The 19,072-nt window shown below is 46.5% G+C and overlaps 1 protein-coding gene across 1 annotated transcript in view; it reads right to left on the minus strand.

Annotated features, from left to right (window-relative positions):
• LOC148511581 (microtubule-actin cross-linking factor 1, isoforms 6/7-like) overlaps window positions 1-19,072 on the minus strand; it is a 255,456-nt gene that overhangs the window by 70,102 nt on the left and 166,282 nt on the right. Inside the window, exon 27 of the mRNA XM_088442060.1 lies at window positions 2,304-2,463. Within this exon, the coding sequence (XP_088298186.1) occupies window positions 2,304-2,463 (160 nt within the window). The remainder of the gene's footprint in view (window positions 1-2,303; window positions 2,464-19,072) is intronic.

Genomic DNA, 19,072 nt, shown 5'->3' on the forward strand with positions numbered 1-19,072 from the left:
TCAATTACAGTGTAATGACTGGATATATACAGTGTGGTGTCATATATGTGACCGAATATATACAGTGGCCTATGTCTGACACATATAGATATATTGTGATAAAAGCACAGGAAAAGTTGTAAATGGGAGCTATATGTGTGCTAGATTCCTGGCTTCTCTCTGGTGGACAGAAGCTAATTGGCAGCATTGATTATCATAACACCTGTTAGAGGCTGAAATGAAGTGTGTCAGCTGCTAGTCTCAGGGGGTCATTCAGACCCGGTCGCAAGCACTGATGTGCTCGCAACCGGGTAAATGGATGGCCCTGCGCACGCGCAGCGGCCACACTACACGCGCGCACGCCCCGGAGCGAGAGAGAAACTCTCTCGCTCCGGAGCACACTACAAAAGGGGCGGCTGTCGATGTTGATCGACAGCTCGCCCCTTTTTGTAGGCGGGCCGGGGGGGGGGGGTGGTTTCCAAAACGGAGGCGTTCCTTTAGGAACGCCTACCGTTTTGTAGGCGGCCGCACTGACATCATAAGTGATGTCAATGGGGAGCAGGAAGCTCCCTGGGGCTTGCGAGTGCCCAGACCCAACCTTACGGTCTCGTCGCAAGCCACCATCACCCTGGTCGGAAGCTAAGCTGTGGGTGGTAACCCACAGCTTAGCTTGCGACCAGGAGGCCGCACCAAAAAACAAGAAGCGCCCGCCCTCATTCAGAGAGAGCGATCGCTTCTAGTGACCGCCTCTGAATGAGGTCCTCAGTCTCTTACTACCTGGGGAACAGGCAGCAAGCCTCTTGAGAGACACTGTGATCATCGGCTGTAAGTACTGTGCTAATACTGTTTTGTGAGCTGTCTTTCACTACCAGGGAAACAGGCAGCAAGCCTGGCGAGACACTGTGATCACCGGCTGTAAGTACTGTACTAATACTGTTTTGTGAGAGGGAAGCTCAGTCTCTCACTACCTGGGGAACAGGCAGCAAGCCTGGCGAGACACTGTGATCACCGGCTGTAAGTACTGTGCTAATACTGTTTTGTGAGAGGGAAGCTCAGTCTCTCACTACCTGGGGAACAGGCAGCACGCCTGGAGAGGCACTGTGATCACCAGCTGTAAGTACTGTGCTAATACTGTTTTGTGAGAGGGAAGCTCAGTCTCTCACTACCTGGGGAACAGGCAGCAAGCCTGGCGAGTCACTGTGATCACCGGCTGTAAGTACTGTGCTAATACTGTTTTGTGAGAGGGAAGCTCAGTCTCTCACTACCTGGGGAACAGACAGCAAGCCTGGCGAGACACTGTGATCACCGGCTGTAAGTACTGTGCTAATACTGTTTTGTGAGAGGGAAGCTCAGTCTCTCACTACCTGGGGAACAGGCAGCAAGCCTGTGGAGAGACACTGTGATCACTGGCTCTAAGTACCATGCTAATACTGTTTTGCGAGAGTGAAGCTAAGTCTGTCCACTCAGAGAGGGAGTCATTAGTTTAGTTAGAGCCGGACAGGCTAGGCTCTTCTTTTATGTTTTATATATCTTTAGTCTGCAAAATAAAACTAGCTGCGGGAACTTGTACAAAGGTCCTGGACTGGTGCGCTACTAATTGGCTGCTGTGTGAAAGTGCACCCATCAACCCCAGGAGACGGCACCCTTAAAGTGATGGCACACTCAATCACTTTACATACGGGTTCGTACCCCGGCCAACTGTGCCGCAATCCAGCAGCACATGCACAAAGTAGAATCACAAACAGCTCCAGCCCACTGCAAAACCCCACTCCGGACGAGCTGCCCCATTGTAGATAATGGGCTAAAGCCACCTGAAGATGCCATTATCCCAGGCATCGCAGATATCTCCTAATTGCCATCTAGGTACATTTCAGAAATACATCATTTTCCCCTTAAACATGCGGCAGCTGTTTCCGTATATATTCTAAGGGCAGGATTACTTGATAAATAGGGCCCTTAAAGTTGGAAGAGTGGGGGGTAGGGGACGAGTCCTGGCTGAGCTCTAAATTGCAGTGTAGGAATAAAGCTGTCCAGCATCTGTGGGCTACATGCAGACGCAGCCAGTATTTACCCTGCATGCCAAATAATATAAATGTATCTGCCCCAATAAATTGTCACATGGTTTATCCAGGAGCAAAGTTACTCCTCTGACTCATCGCCTCTCGAATCTATAAGTCCAATAATGTCACTGTTATACTGAAGTGCATTAACTTCTGACCTCCTGTCGGTGTAACTGGTGGGCACTGTATTAATACTCCCAGTATTGCCGGTATTAAAGTGTTTCATTGTTATCAGACTGCAGCTCACACTGTATATAAACTCACCTTGTGTTTGTCTAACAGGTCATTGACCAGATCTCTATCTCCCCCTAGTGGTATCTCCTCAGAGAGCTGAGGCTCCGCTCTGTACAGCCAATCCATGAGAGCCTGGAGAGCATCCGTGAACTTCCCAGAGAACAGGAGAGATTCCTCCAGCTTCTGCTGCCTGGAAGAGATTGCGGGAGTCAGTCTAATCTAGTTTTTTTTTTTTTAGTAAATTTGCAAAAATCGCAAAAAAACTGTTCACACATTGTCATTATGGGGTATTGTGTGTAGAATTTGAAGCGTGAATACTTTCCGGATGCTCTATCTATCTATCTATCTATCTATCCCATAACTATCTATCTACCTATCTATCCCATATCTATCTATCTATCTATCTATCTATCTCATATCTATGTATCTATCTCATATCTATCTATCTCATCTATCTCATCTATCGATCTCATATCTATCTATCTCATATCTATATATCTATCTATCCAATATCTATCTATCTATCCCATATGTATCTATCTATCTAACCCATATGTATCTATCTATCTATCTCATATCTATCTATCTATCTCATATCTATCTATCCCATATCTATATATCTACCTATCTTATATCTATCTATCCATCCATCCATCTATCTCATACCTATCTATCTGTCTATCTCATATCTATCTATTTATCTCATATATATCTATTTATCTCATATATATCTATCTATCTCATATCTATCTATCTTATCTATCTATCCCATATCTATCCCATATCTATCTATCTATCTCATATCTATCTGTCCCATATCTATCTATCTCATATCTATCTATCTAATATCTATCTATCTATCTATCCCATATGTATCTCTCTATCCCATATCTATCTATCTATCTATCTATCTCATATTTATCTATCGATCTCATATCTATCTATCTCATATCTATCTATCCATCCATCTATCTCATATCTATCTATCTCATATATATCTATCTATCTTATCTATCTATCTCATATCTATTTATCTCATACCTATCTATCTATCTAATATCTATCTATCTATCTATCTCATATCTATCTTATATCTATCTATCTATCTATCTATCTGTCTATCTCATATCTATCTATCTCATATCTATCTACTGTATATATCTCAAATCTATCTATCTCATATCTATCTATCTCATATCTATCTATCTCATCTATCTCATGTCTATCTATCTATCTATCTATCTATCTCATATCTATCTAGCTAATATCTATCTATCTTTCTCATATCTATCTATCTATCTCATATTTATCTATCTCATATCTATCTACAGTCAGGTGCATAAATATTGGGACATTGACAGAATTTTCATATTTTGGCCTCTATTCACCACCACAATGGCTTTGAAATGAAACAAACAAGATGTGATTTACCTGCAGACTTTCAGATTTAATTTGAGGGTAATTACATCCAAATCAGGTGAATGGTGTAGGAATTACAATGGTTTCTATATGTGCCTCCTACTTTTTAAGGGGCCAAAAGTAATGGGACTATCAACTCAAAAGCTATTTCATGGACAGGTGTGGGCTATTCCCTCGTTATTTCATTATCAATTAAGCAGGTAAAAGGTCTGGAGTTGATTCTAGGTGTGACATTTGCATTTGGAATCAGTTGCTGTCGACTCTCAATATGAGATCCAAAGAGCTGTCACTATCAGTGAAGCAAGCCATCATTAGGCTGAAAAATCAAAACAAACCCATCAGAGAGATAGCAAAAACATTAGGTGTGGCCAAATCAACTGTTTGGAACACTCTTAAAAAGAAAGAACGCACCGGAGAGCTCAGCAACACCAAAAGACCCGGAAGACCACGGAAAACAACTGTGGTGGATGACAGAAGAATTATTTCCCTGGTGAAGAAAAACCCCTTCACAACAGTTGGCCAAATCAAGAACACTCTCCAGGAGGTAGGTGTATATGTGTCAAAGTCAACAATCAAGAGAAGACTTCACAAGAGTGAATATAGAGGGTTCACCACAAGATGTAAACCATTGGTGAGCCTCAAAAACAGGAAGACCAGATTAGAGTTTGCCAAACAACATCTAAAAAAGCCATTACAGTTCTGGAACAACATCCTATGGACAGATGAGACAAAGATCAACTTGTACCAGAGTGATGGGAAGAGAAGAGTATGGAGAAGGAAAGGAACTGCTCATGATCCAAAACATACCACCTCATCAGTGAAGCATGGTGGTGGTAGCGTCATGGCGTGGGCATGTATGGCTGCCAATGGAACTGGTTCCCTTGTATTTATTGATGATGTGACTGCTGACAAAAGCAGCAGAATGAATTCTGAAGTGTTTCGGGCAATATTATATGCTCATATTCAGTCAAATGCTTCAGAACTCATTGGACGGCGCTTCACAGTGCAGATGGACAATGACCCGAAGTATACTGCAAAAGCAACCAAAGAGCTTTTTAAGGCTAAAAAGTGTTATGTTATGCAATGGCCAAGTCAATCCCCTGACCTGAATCCGATTGAGCATGCATTTCACTTGATGAAGACAAAACTGAAGGGAAAATGCCCCAAGAACAAGCAGGAACTGAAGACATTTGCAGTAGAGGCCTGGCAGAGCATCACCAGGGATGAAACCCAGCGTCTGCTGATGCGTTCCAGACTTCAGGCTATAATTGCCTGCAAAGGATTTGCAACAAAGTATTAAAAAACAAGAGATAAGGTAACAACTTACCTTTGTTAGCTCTGTTTCTACGAAGTCCATAGGGTTCACAGGGTTGACCTTGGGGTATAGCTGGATCTGGATCCACGGGCACCACGCAGTTAAAACTTTGCCTCTCCCAGGATGCACTTGGGTCCGTCCTCCTCTATACCCCGCCCCCGAGCCACAGCACCTCAGTTGATAAGCAGCCAAGGCCGGAGCAGACTAAACAGAGAGAAGGAAGACTGGAACACACAAGAAACCATACTCACAGAAATGGGAGACGGAAAACCGGTGACCAGCCACACAGCCCATATGAAGCCAGGTGCGTCAGGGCGGGCGCCCTGTGGACCCTATGGACTTCGTAGAAACAGAGATAACAAAGGTAAGTTCTTACCATATCTCTTGTTTTCTACTTCAGGGTCCATAGGGGGTCCATAGGGTTGACCTTGGGGATGTCCCAAAGCAGCCCAACTAAGGGCGGGGATGCTCCTGTGCTGAAAGGAGAACCCGGCGCCCAAAGGATGCATCCTGAAAGGCGAAGGTGTCAAACGCATAAAACCTCAAAAACGTCTGAATTGAAGAACAAGTGGCCGCCTTACACAGCTGAACAGCAGAGGCGCCACGTCTAGCAGCCCAAGAGGGACCCACAGAACGAGTGGAATGAGCCCTAACAGAGGCTGGCACAGGTAAACCCTCCTGTGCATAAGTCTCACAAATAACGGAACAAAGCTGTCACACGCCACTCTGGAGACCCCAGAATCAGACCCCGGCGCTTACCTTTGCGGGCGCTGACCCGCGCTGTCTTCCGGCTCCCGCGCTGCACTCCTCTCTCAGGGCGGTCTTCTCTGTTCTCCTCTGGAGGGTCCCGCTGCTGTGCTGCTTCCTCGCCGGCTCCTGCTGATCGCTGGTCCCCGCTGGTTTCTTCCTAGAAGCGCTGTCCTCCGGTCCATGGGCGCGGCCATCTTGGATTGCCCATGTGACTCCACTACCACCAATGAGGAATCTTCCCCTTCTCTCTCAGCCTGTCAGCTCTCAGCGTCCATTATAAAAGGATTCCCAATGCTGACACAAGTTGCCAGTGCAACTACATTCTTAGTTCTACTAAGTGAGGCTTCCCACTGTGCTCCGAAGGTGTTTCCTGCTAGTATTCACCTCCCAGCTACCAACGTCTCCACACGGCTATCCAGCCGCTTCACGTAGCCACCCAGCTACCAACGACTACCCACGGCTATCCAGCCGCTCCACGTAGCCACCCAGCTACCAACGTCTCCACACGGCTATCCAGCCGCTCCACGTAGCCACTCAGCTACCAACGCCTACCCACGGCTATCCAGCCGCTCCACGTAGCCACCCAGCTACCAACATCTCCACACGGCTATCCAGCCGCTCCACGTAGCCATTCAGCTACCAACGTCTACCCACGGCTATCCAGCCGCTCCACATAGCCACTCAGCCACCAACGCCTACCCACGGCTATCCAGCCGCTCCACGTAGCCACTCAGCTACCAACGTCTACCCACGGCTATCCAGCCGCTCCACATAGCCACTCAGCCACCAACGCCTACCCACGGCTATCCAGCCGCTCCACGTAGCCACTCAGCTACCAACGTCTACCCACGGCTATCCAGCCGCTCCACGTAGTCACCCAGCTACCAACGTCTACCCACGACTATCCAGCCGCTCCACGTAGCCGCCCAGCTGCCAACATCTACCCACGGCTATCCAGCCGCTCCACGTAGCTTCCAAGTTACCAGGATACTTCTACATTCCTCAAACTCCTATCAGTTCGCTGCACCCTCTCATGCAGAGAAACTTTATTAAGCCAAGTCTCCTCCAGCGAGCGTCTGCGCCAAGTAATACAGGTCCAAGGCCCAGTCCGGGAACACAGCTTCCAAATCCCACGATTGTGACAGTTTGCACTGGCCAGATGGACTCGGCAAGTGGTCAAGGATCTGGGGTAGATCTCTCGCAGGATGTACTATCTCGTCTGGAAAGACAGGAGACCTCTCAGGCCCAGTTGATCCAGTTCATCCAAGATATGTCGTTACGCTTGGACAACATTCAGTCCTTATTGGCTCATCCCGCTCCCGCTGGCTCCCAAGCCGCCTCTCCTCCTGTGGTGTCACCTGCTCCCCCGCTTCTACCTCCTGCTCGTCTTCAGCTTTCCCCTCCGAGCAAGTTCGATGGCAACCCCAAATTATGCAGGGGTTTTTTAAACTAATGCGAAATCCAGTTTGAGCTACAATCCGCCAATTTTCCGACAGCCAGAACCAGGGTGGCATATATCATCTCTCTGCTCTCTGGCCAAGCACTCGACTGGGTCTCGCCCCTTTGGGAGAAGTCGGATCCTCTGCTCTCCAACTATTCCGAATTCATTTCCACATTTCGCAAGATCTTTGACGAACCTGGAAGAACCACTTCCGCATCAGCTGATATTATACGCCTCCGTCAGGGTAGCAGGACCGTCGGTCAATATGTAGTCCAGTTCCAAACTCTGGCCTCAGAACTCAATTGGAACGAGGATGCTCTCATCGCTGCCTTCTGGAGTGGTCTTTCAGAAAGACTCAAAGACGACTTAGCTTCCCGTGACCTCCCAACCAACTTGGATGATTTAATTTCCCTTTGCAACAAGGTGGATCTTCGTCACAGGGAGCGTGCCTTGGAAAGAGGCAGACTTGATCGCGGAAGGCCACGTCCAGCTTCCCGTTTACCCTCTCCTCCTATGGGCGAGGAACCCATGCAGGTCAACCGCTCTCGTCTATCGGCTGAGGAACGACAGAACAGGCAGAGACAGAACCTCTGTATGTACTGCGGATCGCCTCAACATTTAGTTAGATCCTGTCCCATCCGTCCAATTCGTCCGGGAAACGCCTCCTCCTAACTTATGACAGAGAGGTTAAGTTAGGAGTTGCCATCGAATCACATAGGAAGTCTGATTCCACCATCCAGGCTCAGTTAAAGCTTCCTCGAGGTTCCAAAGCTGTATTAGCTATTCTGGATTCTGAAGCAGCAGAGAACTTTGTCACTACGGACTTTACCCAGAAACATCAAATCCCCATAGAAGCGTTGCCTCGAGTCATCACTTTAACTGCCATCGATAGTCGCATTACTAGTGGAACCATCACACATCGTACAGCACCACTTAGACTTACCATTGGGGTGCTTCATACCGAACAACTGTCCTTCCTAGTGATTCCCAAAGCCTCTCATTCTTTAGTCCTCGGGCTACCCTGGCTACAGAGACATTCACCACAAATTGATTGGACCACCATGCAAATAACCTCTTGGGGTTCCAATTGCTTCAAAGGCTGCCTTCAGCAGGTAGTACCTGTCCAATCTTCCGTCATACAGGATTCTATAGACCTGCCCAAAGCTTATGATGGGTTTTCGGTCGTCTTCAGCAAACAGAGCGCAGATCTATTACCTCCCCATCGTGATTGGGACTGTCCCATAGATCTGATTCCCGGGAAGAATCCTCCTAGAGGCCGAACCTACCCTCTATCTCTCCCTGAGACTCAAGCTATGTCGGAGTATATTAAGGAAAACTTAAGTAAAGGCTTCATTCGACCTTCCACGTCTCCAGCCAGGGCTGGATTTTTCTTCGTAAAAAAGAAAGATGGTGGGCTGCGCCCGTGTATTGACTACCGGGGTCTTAATGAAATAACTATTAAGAATCGCTACCCTCTTCCTCTCATAACAGAGTTATTCGATAGAATCAAGGGAGCCACAGTTTTTACCAAACTCGATCTAAGAGGGGTCTATAATTGAATTCGTATCCGTCCAGGCGATGAATGGAAAACGGCCTTCAACACCAGGGATGGGCACTACAGATATCTCGTTATGCCCTTCAGCCTCTGTAATGCTCCAGCCGTCTTCCAGTTTTTCGTCAACAAAATCTTCCGGGATCTTTTGTACAAGTCCGTGGTCGTTTACTTGGACGACATTTTGATTTTTTCTCAAGACCTCCAAACTCATCGAGACCAGGTGAAAGAAGACCTTCTGAGATTGCGGTCCAATCAACTTTTTTGCAAATTAGAGAAGTGTCTGTTTGAAGTCTCAAGTGTACCATTCCTGGGATACATCATCTCCGGAACAGGCCTTCAAATGGATTCTTCAAAATTACAAGCCATTCTTGATTGGTCTCTTCCTTCTTCCTTAAAATCCATACAAAGGTTCCTAGGATTTGCCAACTATTACCGCAAGTTTGTGAAAGGTTTTTCAACACTGGTAGCTCCTATTACAGCCCTTACCCGTAAAGGAGCAGATCCAACTAAGTGGCCCGTCGAAGCTACCTCAGCATCTCAACTCCTTAAGCAAGCCTTCGTCTCCGCTTAAAGCTACCGGATTCCACCCGGCCATTTATCCTGGAGGTGGACGCATCCTCCGAAGGTGTCAGTGCTGTACTCTCCCAGCGGTTTGAAGATGAAAAACTTCATCCCTGTGGTTTCTTTTCCCGGAAGTTTTTGCCTGCAGAAAAGAACTACACCATCGGAGATCAAGAGTTACTCGCCATGAAACTAGCCCTCGAAGAATGGCGATATCTTCTAGAAGGAGCTCACTACCCCATTACCATTTTTACAGACCACAAGAACCTGCTTTATCTTAAATCTGCAAATTGCTTGAACCCTCGTCAAGCCCGGTGGGCCATGTTTTTCTCCAGATTTAACTTCAAACTCTCCTATCGTCCCGGCTCACAAAATCTCAAAGCCGACGCACTCTCCCGTTCCATGACGAGCGACCCTGATCTACCCATGGAACAGCCCCAACCAATCCTGAATCCAGCTTTCTTCGCCTCTACCAAATTATCTTCTATACCCCCGGTTGGGAACACTTTCGTCGCTCCAGAACTCCGCAAGAGGTTACTGCAATGGGCCCATGCTTCCCGGTTCTCTGGTCACTTGGGTATGGATAAAACCCTTGAGTTCATACACCGGTCCTATTGGTGGCCTTCGATGAAAAAGGACGTCAGGTCTTATGTCTCGTCATGCATCAAATGTGCCCAACACAAAATACCTCGGCGGGTTCCACATGGTCAACGCCAGCCTCTTGCAATTCCATTTAAGCCATGGACTCACCTCTCTATGGATTTCATCTCTGATCTTCCTCCATCTGGGGCCACAACACAATTTGGGTTATCGTGGATCGCTTTTCTAAAATGGCTCATTTTGTACCTCTTACTGGGCTTCCGTCTGCACCTCTACTCGCCCAGAGTATTATAAAAGAGATCTTCAAGCTCCACGGCCGTCCTCAAGAGATCATCTCCGACAGGGGAGTACAGTTTGTAGCAAAGTTTTGGAGGTCACTCTGCTCAGCCCTTCAAATAAAACTCAAATTTTCTACCGCTTATCACCCCCAGACCAATGGTCAGACCGAAAGGGTCAATCAAGACCAGGAACAGTTCCTACGCACTTTTGTCTCCTCATCCCAAGATGACTGGATTGAACTTCTTCCTTGGGCCGAATTTGCTCACAATAATCATTATCACACGTCCACCAACTCAACTCCTTTTTTTACAGTTTTTGGTCATCATCCTCGAGTGCCAGATTTCCCTCTACTTCCAACATTAGATGTGCCCGTGGCCAAGATGTCTCTTCAATGGTTCTCCAACATCTGGGAAAAGGTTTGTTCCTCTCTGACTAAAATCTCAGCCCGGTACAAGAGATTTGCTGACCGCCAAAGACGAGCGGTTCCCAATTTCAAACCTGGGGATATGGTCTGGCTCTCTACCCGAAACCTAAGACTCTGAGTTCCTTCAATGAAATTTGCCCCGCGGTACATTGGTCCATTCCCAATCGTCAAAGTTTTGAATCCGGTGGCCTACAAGCTAAAACTTCCTCCATTTCTTCGCATTCCAAGTTCTTTCCATATTTCTCTTCTTAAACAACTGGTCTTAAACCGATTTCAGAAGGTCCTTCCCAAAGCTTCTAGTGTTCAAACACAACAAGGAGAGGCGTTCGAAGTTGACAGAATCTTAGATTCCCGTTGTCGATACAATCGTCTTCAATACCTCATCAACTGGAAAAATTATGGTCCGGAAGAACGAATTTGGAGAAATGCCTCCGATGTCCATGCGCCCCGTCTGGTCAAAGCGTTTCATATGAAGTTTCCTCATAAACCAAGGAAGTGTCCTGTGGCCACTCTTGAAGAAGGGGGTACTGTCACATGCCGCTCTGGAGACCCTAGAATCAGACCCCGCCGCTTACCTTTGCGGGCGCTGACCCGCGCTGTCTTCCGGCTCCCGCGCTGCACTCCTCTCTCAGGGAGGTCTTCTCTGTTCTCCTCTGGAGGGTTCCGCTGCTGTGCTGCTTCCTCGCCGGCTCCTGCTGATCGCTGGTCCCTGCTGGTTTCTTCCTAGAAGCGCTGTCCTCCGGTCCATGGGCGCGGCCATCTTGGATTGCCCATGTGACTCCACTACCACCAATGAGGAATCTTCCCCTTCTCTCTCAGCCTGTCAGCTCCCAGCATCCACTATAAAAGGATTCCCAATGCTGACACAAGTTGCCAGTGCAACTACTTTCTTAGTTCTACTAAGTGAGCCTTCCCACTGTGCTCCGAAGGTGTTTCCTGCTAGTATTCACCTCCCAGCTACCAACGTCTCCACGCGGCTATCCAGCCGCTTCACGTAGCCACCCAGCTACCAATGTCTCCACACGGCTCTCCAGCCGCTCCACGTAGCCACCCAGCTACCAACGTCTACCCACGGCTATCCAGCCACTCCACTTAGCCACTCAGCTACCAACGCCTACCCACGGCTATCCAGCCGCTCCACGTAGCCACCCAGCTACCAACGTCTCCACACGGCTATCCAACTGCTCCACGTAGCCACTCAGCTACCAACATCTACCCACGGCTATCCAGCCGCTCCACGTAGCCACTCAACTACCAACGCCTACTCATGGCTATCCAGCCGCTCCACGTAGCCACTCTGCTACCAACGTCTACCCACGGCTATCCAGCCGCTCCACGTAGCCACTCAACTACCAACATCTACCCACGGCTATCCAGCCGCTCCACGTAGTCACCCAGCTACCAACGTCTACCCACGACTATCCAGCAGCTCCACGTAGCCGCCCAGCTACCAACATCTACCCACGGCTATCCAGCCGCTCCACGTAGCTTCCAAGTTACCACGCTACTTCTACATTCCTCAAACCCCTATCAGTTCGCTGCACCCTCTCATGCGGAGAAACTTTATTAAGCCAAGTCTCCTCCAGCGAGCGTCTGCGCCAAGTAATACAGGTCCAAGGCCCAGTCCGGGAACACAGCTTCCAAATCCCACGATTGTGACAAAAGCCAACGGGCTAACGTTTGTTTGTTGGCAGGCCAACCCCTCTTGTGAAAACCAAAGAGGACAAACAATGAATCAGACTTCCTAACTGAAGCAGTCCGGTCCACATAGATTCTAAGCGCCTGGACTACATCTAAGGAAGCCTCACTAGCTGAAAGATCAGGTGACTGAAAAGCTGGCACAACAAGTTCCTGATTGATGTGGAACTTTGAGAGCACTTTAGGCAAAATCTCAGGACGAGTGCGGAGCACCGCTCTGTCCTGGTGAAAAATCAGAAAAGGAGGGCGACAGGAAAGCGCCCCCAATTCTGACACCCTCCTGGCAGAAGCAATTGCCAGGAGAAAAACGGTCTTAAACGTCAGCCACTTGAGTTCCACTGACTCAAGAGGCTCAAAAGGAGAACCCTGCAAGACCCGTAGCACCACCGCCAAGTCCCAAGGAGCCACAGGAGGCACGAAGGGAGGCTGGATCCTGAGAACACCTTGGAAAAAGGTGTGAACATCTGGCAGTGTAGCAATCCGTCGTTGGAACCACACGGACAAAGCGGACGCATGAACCTTCAGAGAGGCAAGGTGTAAGCCGAGGTCCAAACCTGATTGAAGAAATTCCAAGATTCTAGAAACTCGGAACACCTGAGGATCATAGCTTCTGGACTCACACCACTGAAAGTAAGTGCGCCACACCCTGTGGTAAATCCGTGCAGAAGCAGGCTTGCGTGCCCTGAGCATGGTAACAATAACCGAACTGGAGAAGCCCCGGAACTCAATACGGCTGTCTCAAGAGCCACGTCGTCAAAGATAGCCGACCCAGATCCGGGTAAAGGCAGGGCCCTTGAGACAACAGGTCCTGATGCTGAGGAAGAAGGTACGGAGCGTCGATGGAGAGGCTCCTCAGATCGGAGTACCAAGGACGTCTGGGCCACGCCGGAGCCACCAGCACGAGCGTGCCACAGTCCTGTTTGAATTTCTGCAGGACCCGAGGAAGTAGGGATATCGGAGGAAACAGATACGCCATGTGAAACATCAATTTCACAGACAGCGCGTCCACCGGACATGCGCCTGCGTCTCTTGTCCTTGACCCGTAAACGGGCAACTTGTGATCGTGATGGGAGGCCATCAAGTCCAGCTCCGGCAGCCCCCATCTGTCCACGAGTAGCTGAAACACCTCTGGGTGAAGCGACCATTCCCCGGGATGCACGTCATGATGGCTGAGGAAGTCCGCCTCCCAATTGAGGACTCCGGGGATGAAGACCGCCGAGATCGCTGGAATGTGGCACTCCACCCAAGCAAGGATGCGAGACACCTCCGACATCGCTGCCCGACTGCGAGTTCCTCCTTGGTGGTTGATATATGCCACCGTGGTGTTGTCGGACTGCACCTGAACCGCCCTTCCGTGAAGAGCGGGGCCGGACGACTGCAGGGCCCTGTATACTGCCCGCAGTTCCAGGATGTTGATGGGGAGAAGTGCTTCTTCCACAGACCAACGACCCTGAAGCGACAATGAGCCGGTCACTACCCCCCAACCCCGGAGACTGGCATCCGTCATGAGCAGGACCCAGTCCGGGATCCAAAAGGGGCGCCCCTCGACCAGATGAGCTGTCTGAAGCCACCAAGCCAAAGACTGCCGAACCTCCGGGGACAACATCAGCATCTGAGAGTGGATCCGGTGAGGTAACCCGTTACATTCCGATAGAATCAGCCCCTGAAGGGGCCGGGAATGGCACTGGGCAAATTCCACCATGTCGAATGTCGACACCATGGACCCCAGAACTCTCATAGCCGAATGGACCAACAGGCGGCAACTGCTCAGGCAACTGTGTATCCGCAGCTGTAGGGAGGAGACCTTCTCCGGAGTCAGGAAGATTCTTTGCTGACGAGAATCCAGCAGGGCTCCCAAATGAACCATCCGCTGTGATGGAATCAGGGAGGACTTTCTCCAATTTATCAACCACCAGTGCGCTTGCAGGCAAGCGATCGTCAGGTGGAGATGTTGAAGCAGTACCTCCGGGGAGCTCGCCAGCAACAGGAGGTCGTCCAGATACGGCAGCAGCCGTACATTCTGGTTCCAAAGATGTGCGGCCATGTCTGCCATAACCTTTGTGAATACCCTCAGTGCCGTGGAGAGGCCAAAGGGTAGCGCCCCGAACTGATAATGATGCTGAAGGATAGCGAACCTCAGATACCGCTGGTGCGAAGGTGCTATCGGAACATGGAGGTAGGCGTCCTGGATATCCAGGGACACCATGTAATCCCCAGGCTCCATCGCCAGAATGATGGAACGTAATGTTTCCATCCTGAATTTGGGAACTCTGAGGAATTTGTTCAGAGATTTCAAATTGAGGATAGGGCGATGAGAACCATTGGGTTTCTGCACCAGAAACAGAGTAGAATAGTACCCCGTCCCTCGTTGTGATTAAGGAACGGGAACAATGACCCCTGCTTTCAGCAAGGACTCTATAGCCTCCTGAATCTGTAAAGCCTTGGTCTTGTCCTGAGAAGGACTCGTACAGAAAAACTGGTGGGGCGGTCTGTGCCGAAAAGACAGGGCGTACCCCCGGGAGACTACTTCTCGAACCCAGGCATCCGTGGTGGTATTGTGCCAGCACTGGGCAAATTGAAGAAGTCGGCCTCCCACTCTGGGGTCTCCAAGAGGGAGGCCCGTCCCATCAGGCAGAAGGTTTATCTTCCTGCTTGGAAGAAGGGCGCCTGGCACTCCAGGCCTGCTTCTTGGGCTTAGAAGTGGCCTTGGTCGCCGACTGCCTCGGGAAGGACTGACCTTTGGCCTTACCCTGAACCCGAAAGGACCGAAAGGCAGAGCTCCGTACTTTGGTAGGTGCAGAAGCCGAAGGGAGGAAGGCTGATTTAGACTTAGCCAGAGTATCCACTATTTTGTCCAAGTCTGGACCAAAAAGCAACTTTCCATTAAAAGGTAAGGCCTCCAGGCCCTTTTTTGGAGTCTGCGTCAGCTCTCCAAGACCGCAGCCACAAGGAACGACGCGCCGACACAGCTGCAGCCGACACCCTAGAGGTCAGCAGGCTTGCATCCAACGATGCTTCCCCAATGTAGGAAGCCGCATCCCTCATTTGTCCTATCAACGCTCTCTGGATATCCGGAGCATCATCCGGAAAGATGTCCTCCAAAGCGTTGGCCCAGCTCTCGATGGCCTTAGCCACCCAAGAGATGGCCATGGACGGACGGGCCACAGCCCCAGAGAGAGAGTAGATAGACTTTAAACAAGTCTCCACTTTCCTGTCCATGGGATCTTTCAGGGAGGAGATAGACGGTAAAGGCAACGTAGCGCTTTTAATTAAGTGGGTGACATGGGAATCCACCGCAGGCGGAGTTTCCCATTTCCTGCAATGAGCCTCAGGAAAAGGATAGTTGGAAGCCAACCGTTTCTGCGGTTGGAATCTCTAGCTGGGCAACTGCCAGGCCCCCGCCATATGATCCGTCAACTGGTCGGACAGGGGAAAAACAGTCAAAGCTACTTTGGCCTTTTTAAAATTAGGGTACTTCGACCTGGGAGCCGGCGCATCCTCCTCTATATGAAGGATGGCCCGCACCACCCTAACCAATGCCGGCACATTAATGGAGGACTTAGCCTCCACCTCCTGGGCCCCGGCATCCGAGTCAGAGTCCTCATGGATCTCTCCGTCATCCGAAGACCCGTCCGTGTCCGTGAACTGCGCCGCCAGTGAAACCGGAAAGGGTCGCTTGGACGCCTTTGGGGGCAAATCACTGTGCAACATTGACTGAAAAGCCGATGACGAGGCCGCCAGGCTCTGAACAGAGCTGGAGAGGACATCCACCCAGGGAGGGGGTACCGTCTGAGGATACCCCTGAAAGGGTACCATCGACTGCTGCGTCACCGTGGGAGACTGCACGTATACAGGCAATCCCGCATAAGGACCCACAGTCTGAGACCCGGGAGGAGACTGCACCAGATGCGTAACACCCGGGGAACGGGGGATGGTAGGCTGGGGCAACGCCCTATCTGTATATATCTCAAATCTATCTATCTATCTCATGTCTATCTATCTATCTATCTCATGTCTATCTATCTATCTATCTTTCTATCTATCTCATGTCTATCTATCTATCTATCTATCTATCTCATATCTATATATCTCATTTCTATCTATCTCATATATATCTATCTATTTATCTCATATCTATCTATCTCATATCTATCTATTTATCTATCTATCCCATATGTATCTATCTATCTATCCCATATGTATCTATCTATCTCATATCTATCTATCCATCTCATATCTATCTATCCCATATCTATCTATCTCATATCTATCTATCTCATATCTATCTATCTCATATCTATCTATCTATCTATCTATCTCATATCTATCTATCCATCCATCTATCTCATATCTATCTATCCATCCGTCTATCTCATATATATATCTATATATCTATCTTATCTATCTCATATCTATCTATATATCTATCTCATATCTATCTATCTATCTATCTATCTATCTCATATCGATCTATCTATCTCATATCTATCTATCTATCCAATATCTATCTATCTATCTATCTATCCCATATCTATCTATCTCATATCTATCTATCTCATATCTATCTATCTATCTATCTATCCTATATCTATCTATCTATCTCTCTCATATTTATCTATCTATCTATCTCATATCTATCTATCTATCTATCTATCCCATATCTATCTATCTATCTATCTCATATCTATCTCATATCTATCTATCTATCTCATATCTATCTATCTATCTATCTATCTATCTATCTCATATCGATCTATCTATCTCATATCTATCTATCCAATATCTATCTATCTATCTATCTATCTATCTATCCCATATCTATCTATCTCATATCTATCTATCTATCTATCTATCCCATATCTATCTATCTATCTATCTATCTATCTCTCTCATATTTATCTATCTATCTATCTCATATCTATCTATCTATCCCATATCTATCTATCTATCTCAGATCTATCTATCTATCTCATATCTATCTATCTATCTCATATCTATCTATCTCATATCTATCCATCCATCCATGTATCTCATATCTATCTATCTATCTATCTATCTATCTCAGATCTATTTATCTCATATCTATCTATCTATCTATCTATCTTATCTATCTCATATCTATCTATTTAGCTCATACCTATCTATCTATCTCACATCTATCTATCTATTCATCCATCTATCTATCTGTCTATCTCATATCTATCTATCTATCCCATATGTATCTATCTATCCCATATCTATCTATCTATCTATCTATCTCATATCTATCTATCTATCTATCTCATATCTATCTATCTATCGATCTCATATCTATCTATCTCATATCTATCTCATATCTATTTATCTCATATCTATCCCATATCTATCTATCTCATATCTATCTATCTCATATCTATCTCATATCTATCTATCTATCTATCTATCTCATATCTATCTATCTATCCCATATGTATCTATCTATCTATCTATCCCATATCTATCTATCTATCTCTCTCATATCTATCTATCTATCTATCTCATATCTATCTATCCCATATCTATCTATCTATCTCAGATCTATCTATCTCATATCTATCTAATATCTATCTATCTCATATCTATCCATCCATCCATGTATCTCATATCTATCTATCTATCTATCTCAGATCTATCTATCTCATATCTATCTATTTAGCTCATACCTATCTATCTATCTCACATCTATCTATCTATTCATCCATCTATCTATCTGTCTATCTCATATATATCTATCTATCTATCCCATATGTATCTATCTACCTATCTATCCTATATCTATCTATCTATCTCTCTCATATTTATCTATCTATCTATCTATCTATCTCATATCTATCTATCCCATATCTATCTATCTCATATCTATCTATCCCATATCTATCTATCTATCTAAGATCTATCTATCTATCTATATCAGATCTATTTATCTCATATCTATCTATCTCTCTTATCTATCTATCTCATATCTATCTATTTAGCTCATACCTATCTATCTATCTCACATCTATCTATTCATCCATCTATCTATCTGTCTATCTCATATCTATCTATCTATCTATCTATCCCATATGTATCTATCTATCCCATATCTATCGATCTATCTAATATCTATTGATCTCATATCTATCTATCTCATATCTATTTATCTCACATCTATCTATCTATCTTATCTATCTATCCCATATCTATCTATCTATCTATCTATCTCATATCTATCTATCTCATATCTATCTATCTATCTATCTTTCTATTTATCTCATATCTATCTATCTATCCCATATCTATCTATCTCTCTCATATCTATCTATCTCATATCTATCTATCCCATATCTATCTATCTATCTATCTATCTCAGATCTATCTATCTATCTCATATCTATCCATCCATCCATGTATCTCATATCTATCTATCTATCTATCTCAGATCTATCTATTTATCTCATATCTATCTATCTATCTCATATCTATCTATTTAGCTCATACCTATCTATCTATCTATCTATCTCACATCTATCTATTCATCCATCTATCTATCTGTCTATCTCATATCTATCTATCTATCCCATATGTATCTATCTATCCCATATCTATCTATCTATCTATCTATCTCATATCTATCTATCTATCTCATATCTATCTATCTATCTATCCCATATGTATCTATCTATCTATCTATCTCATATCTATCTATCTATCTATCTATCTATCTATCTATCGATCTCATATCTATCTATCTCATATC

This window comes from Taudactylus pleione, unplaced genomic scaffold (assembly GCF_031769625.1).
Source record: "Taudactylus pleione unplaced genomic scaffold, aTauple2 ptg000304l, whole genome shotgun sequence".
Taxonomy (NCBI): Eukaryota; Metazoa; Chordata; class Amphibia; order Anura; family Myobatrachidae; genus Taudactylus; species Taudactylus pleione.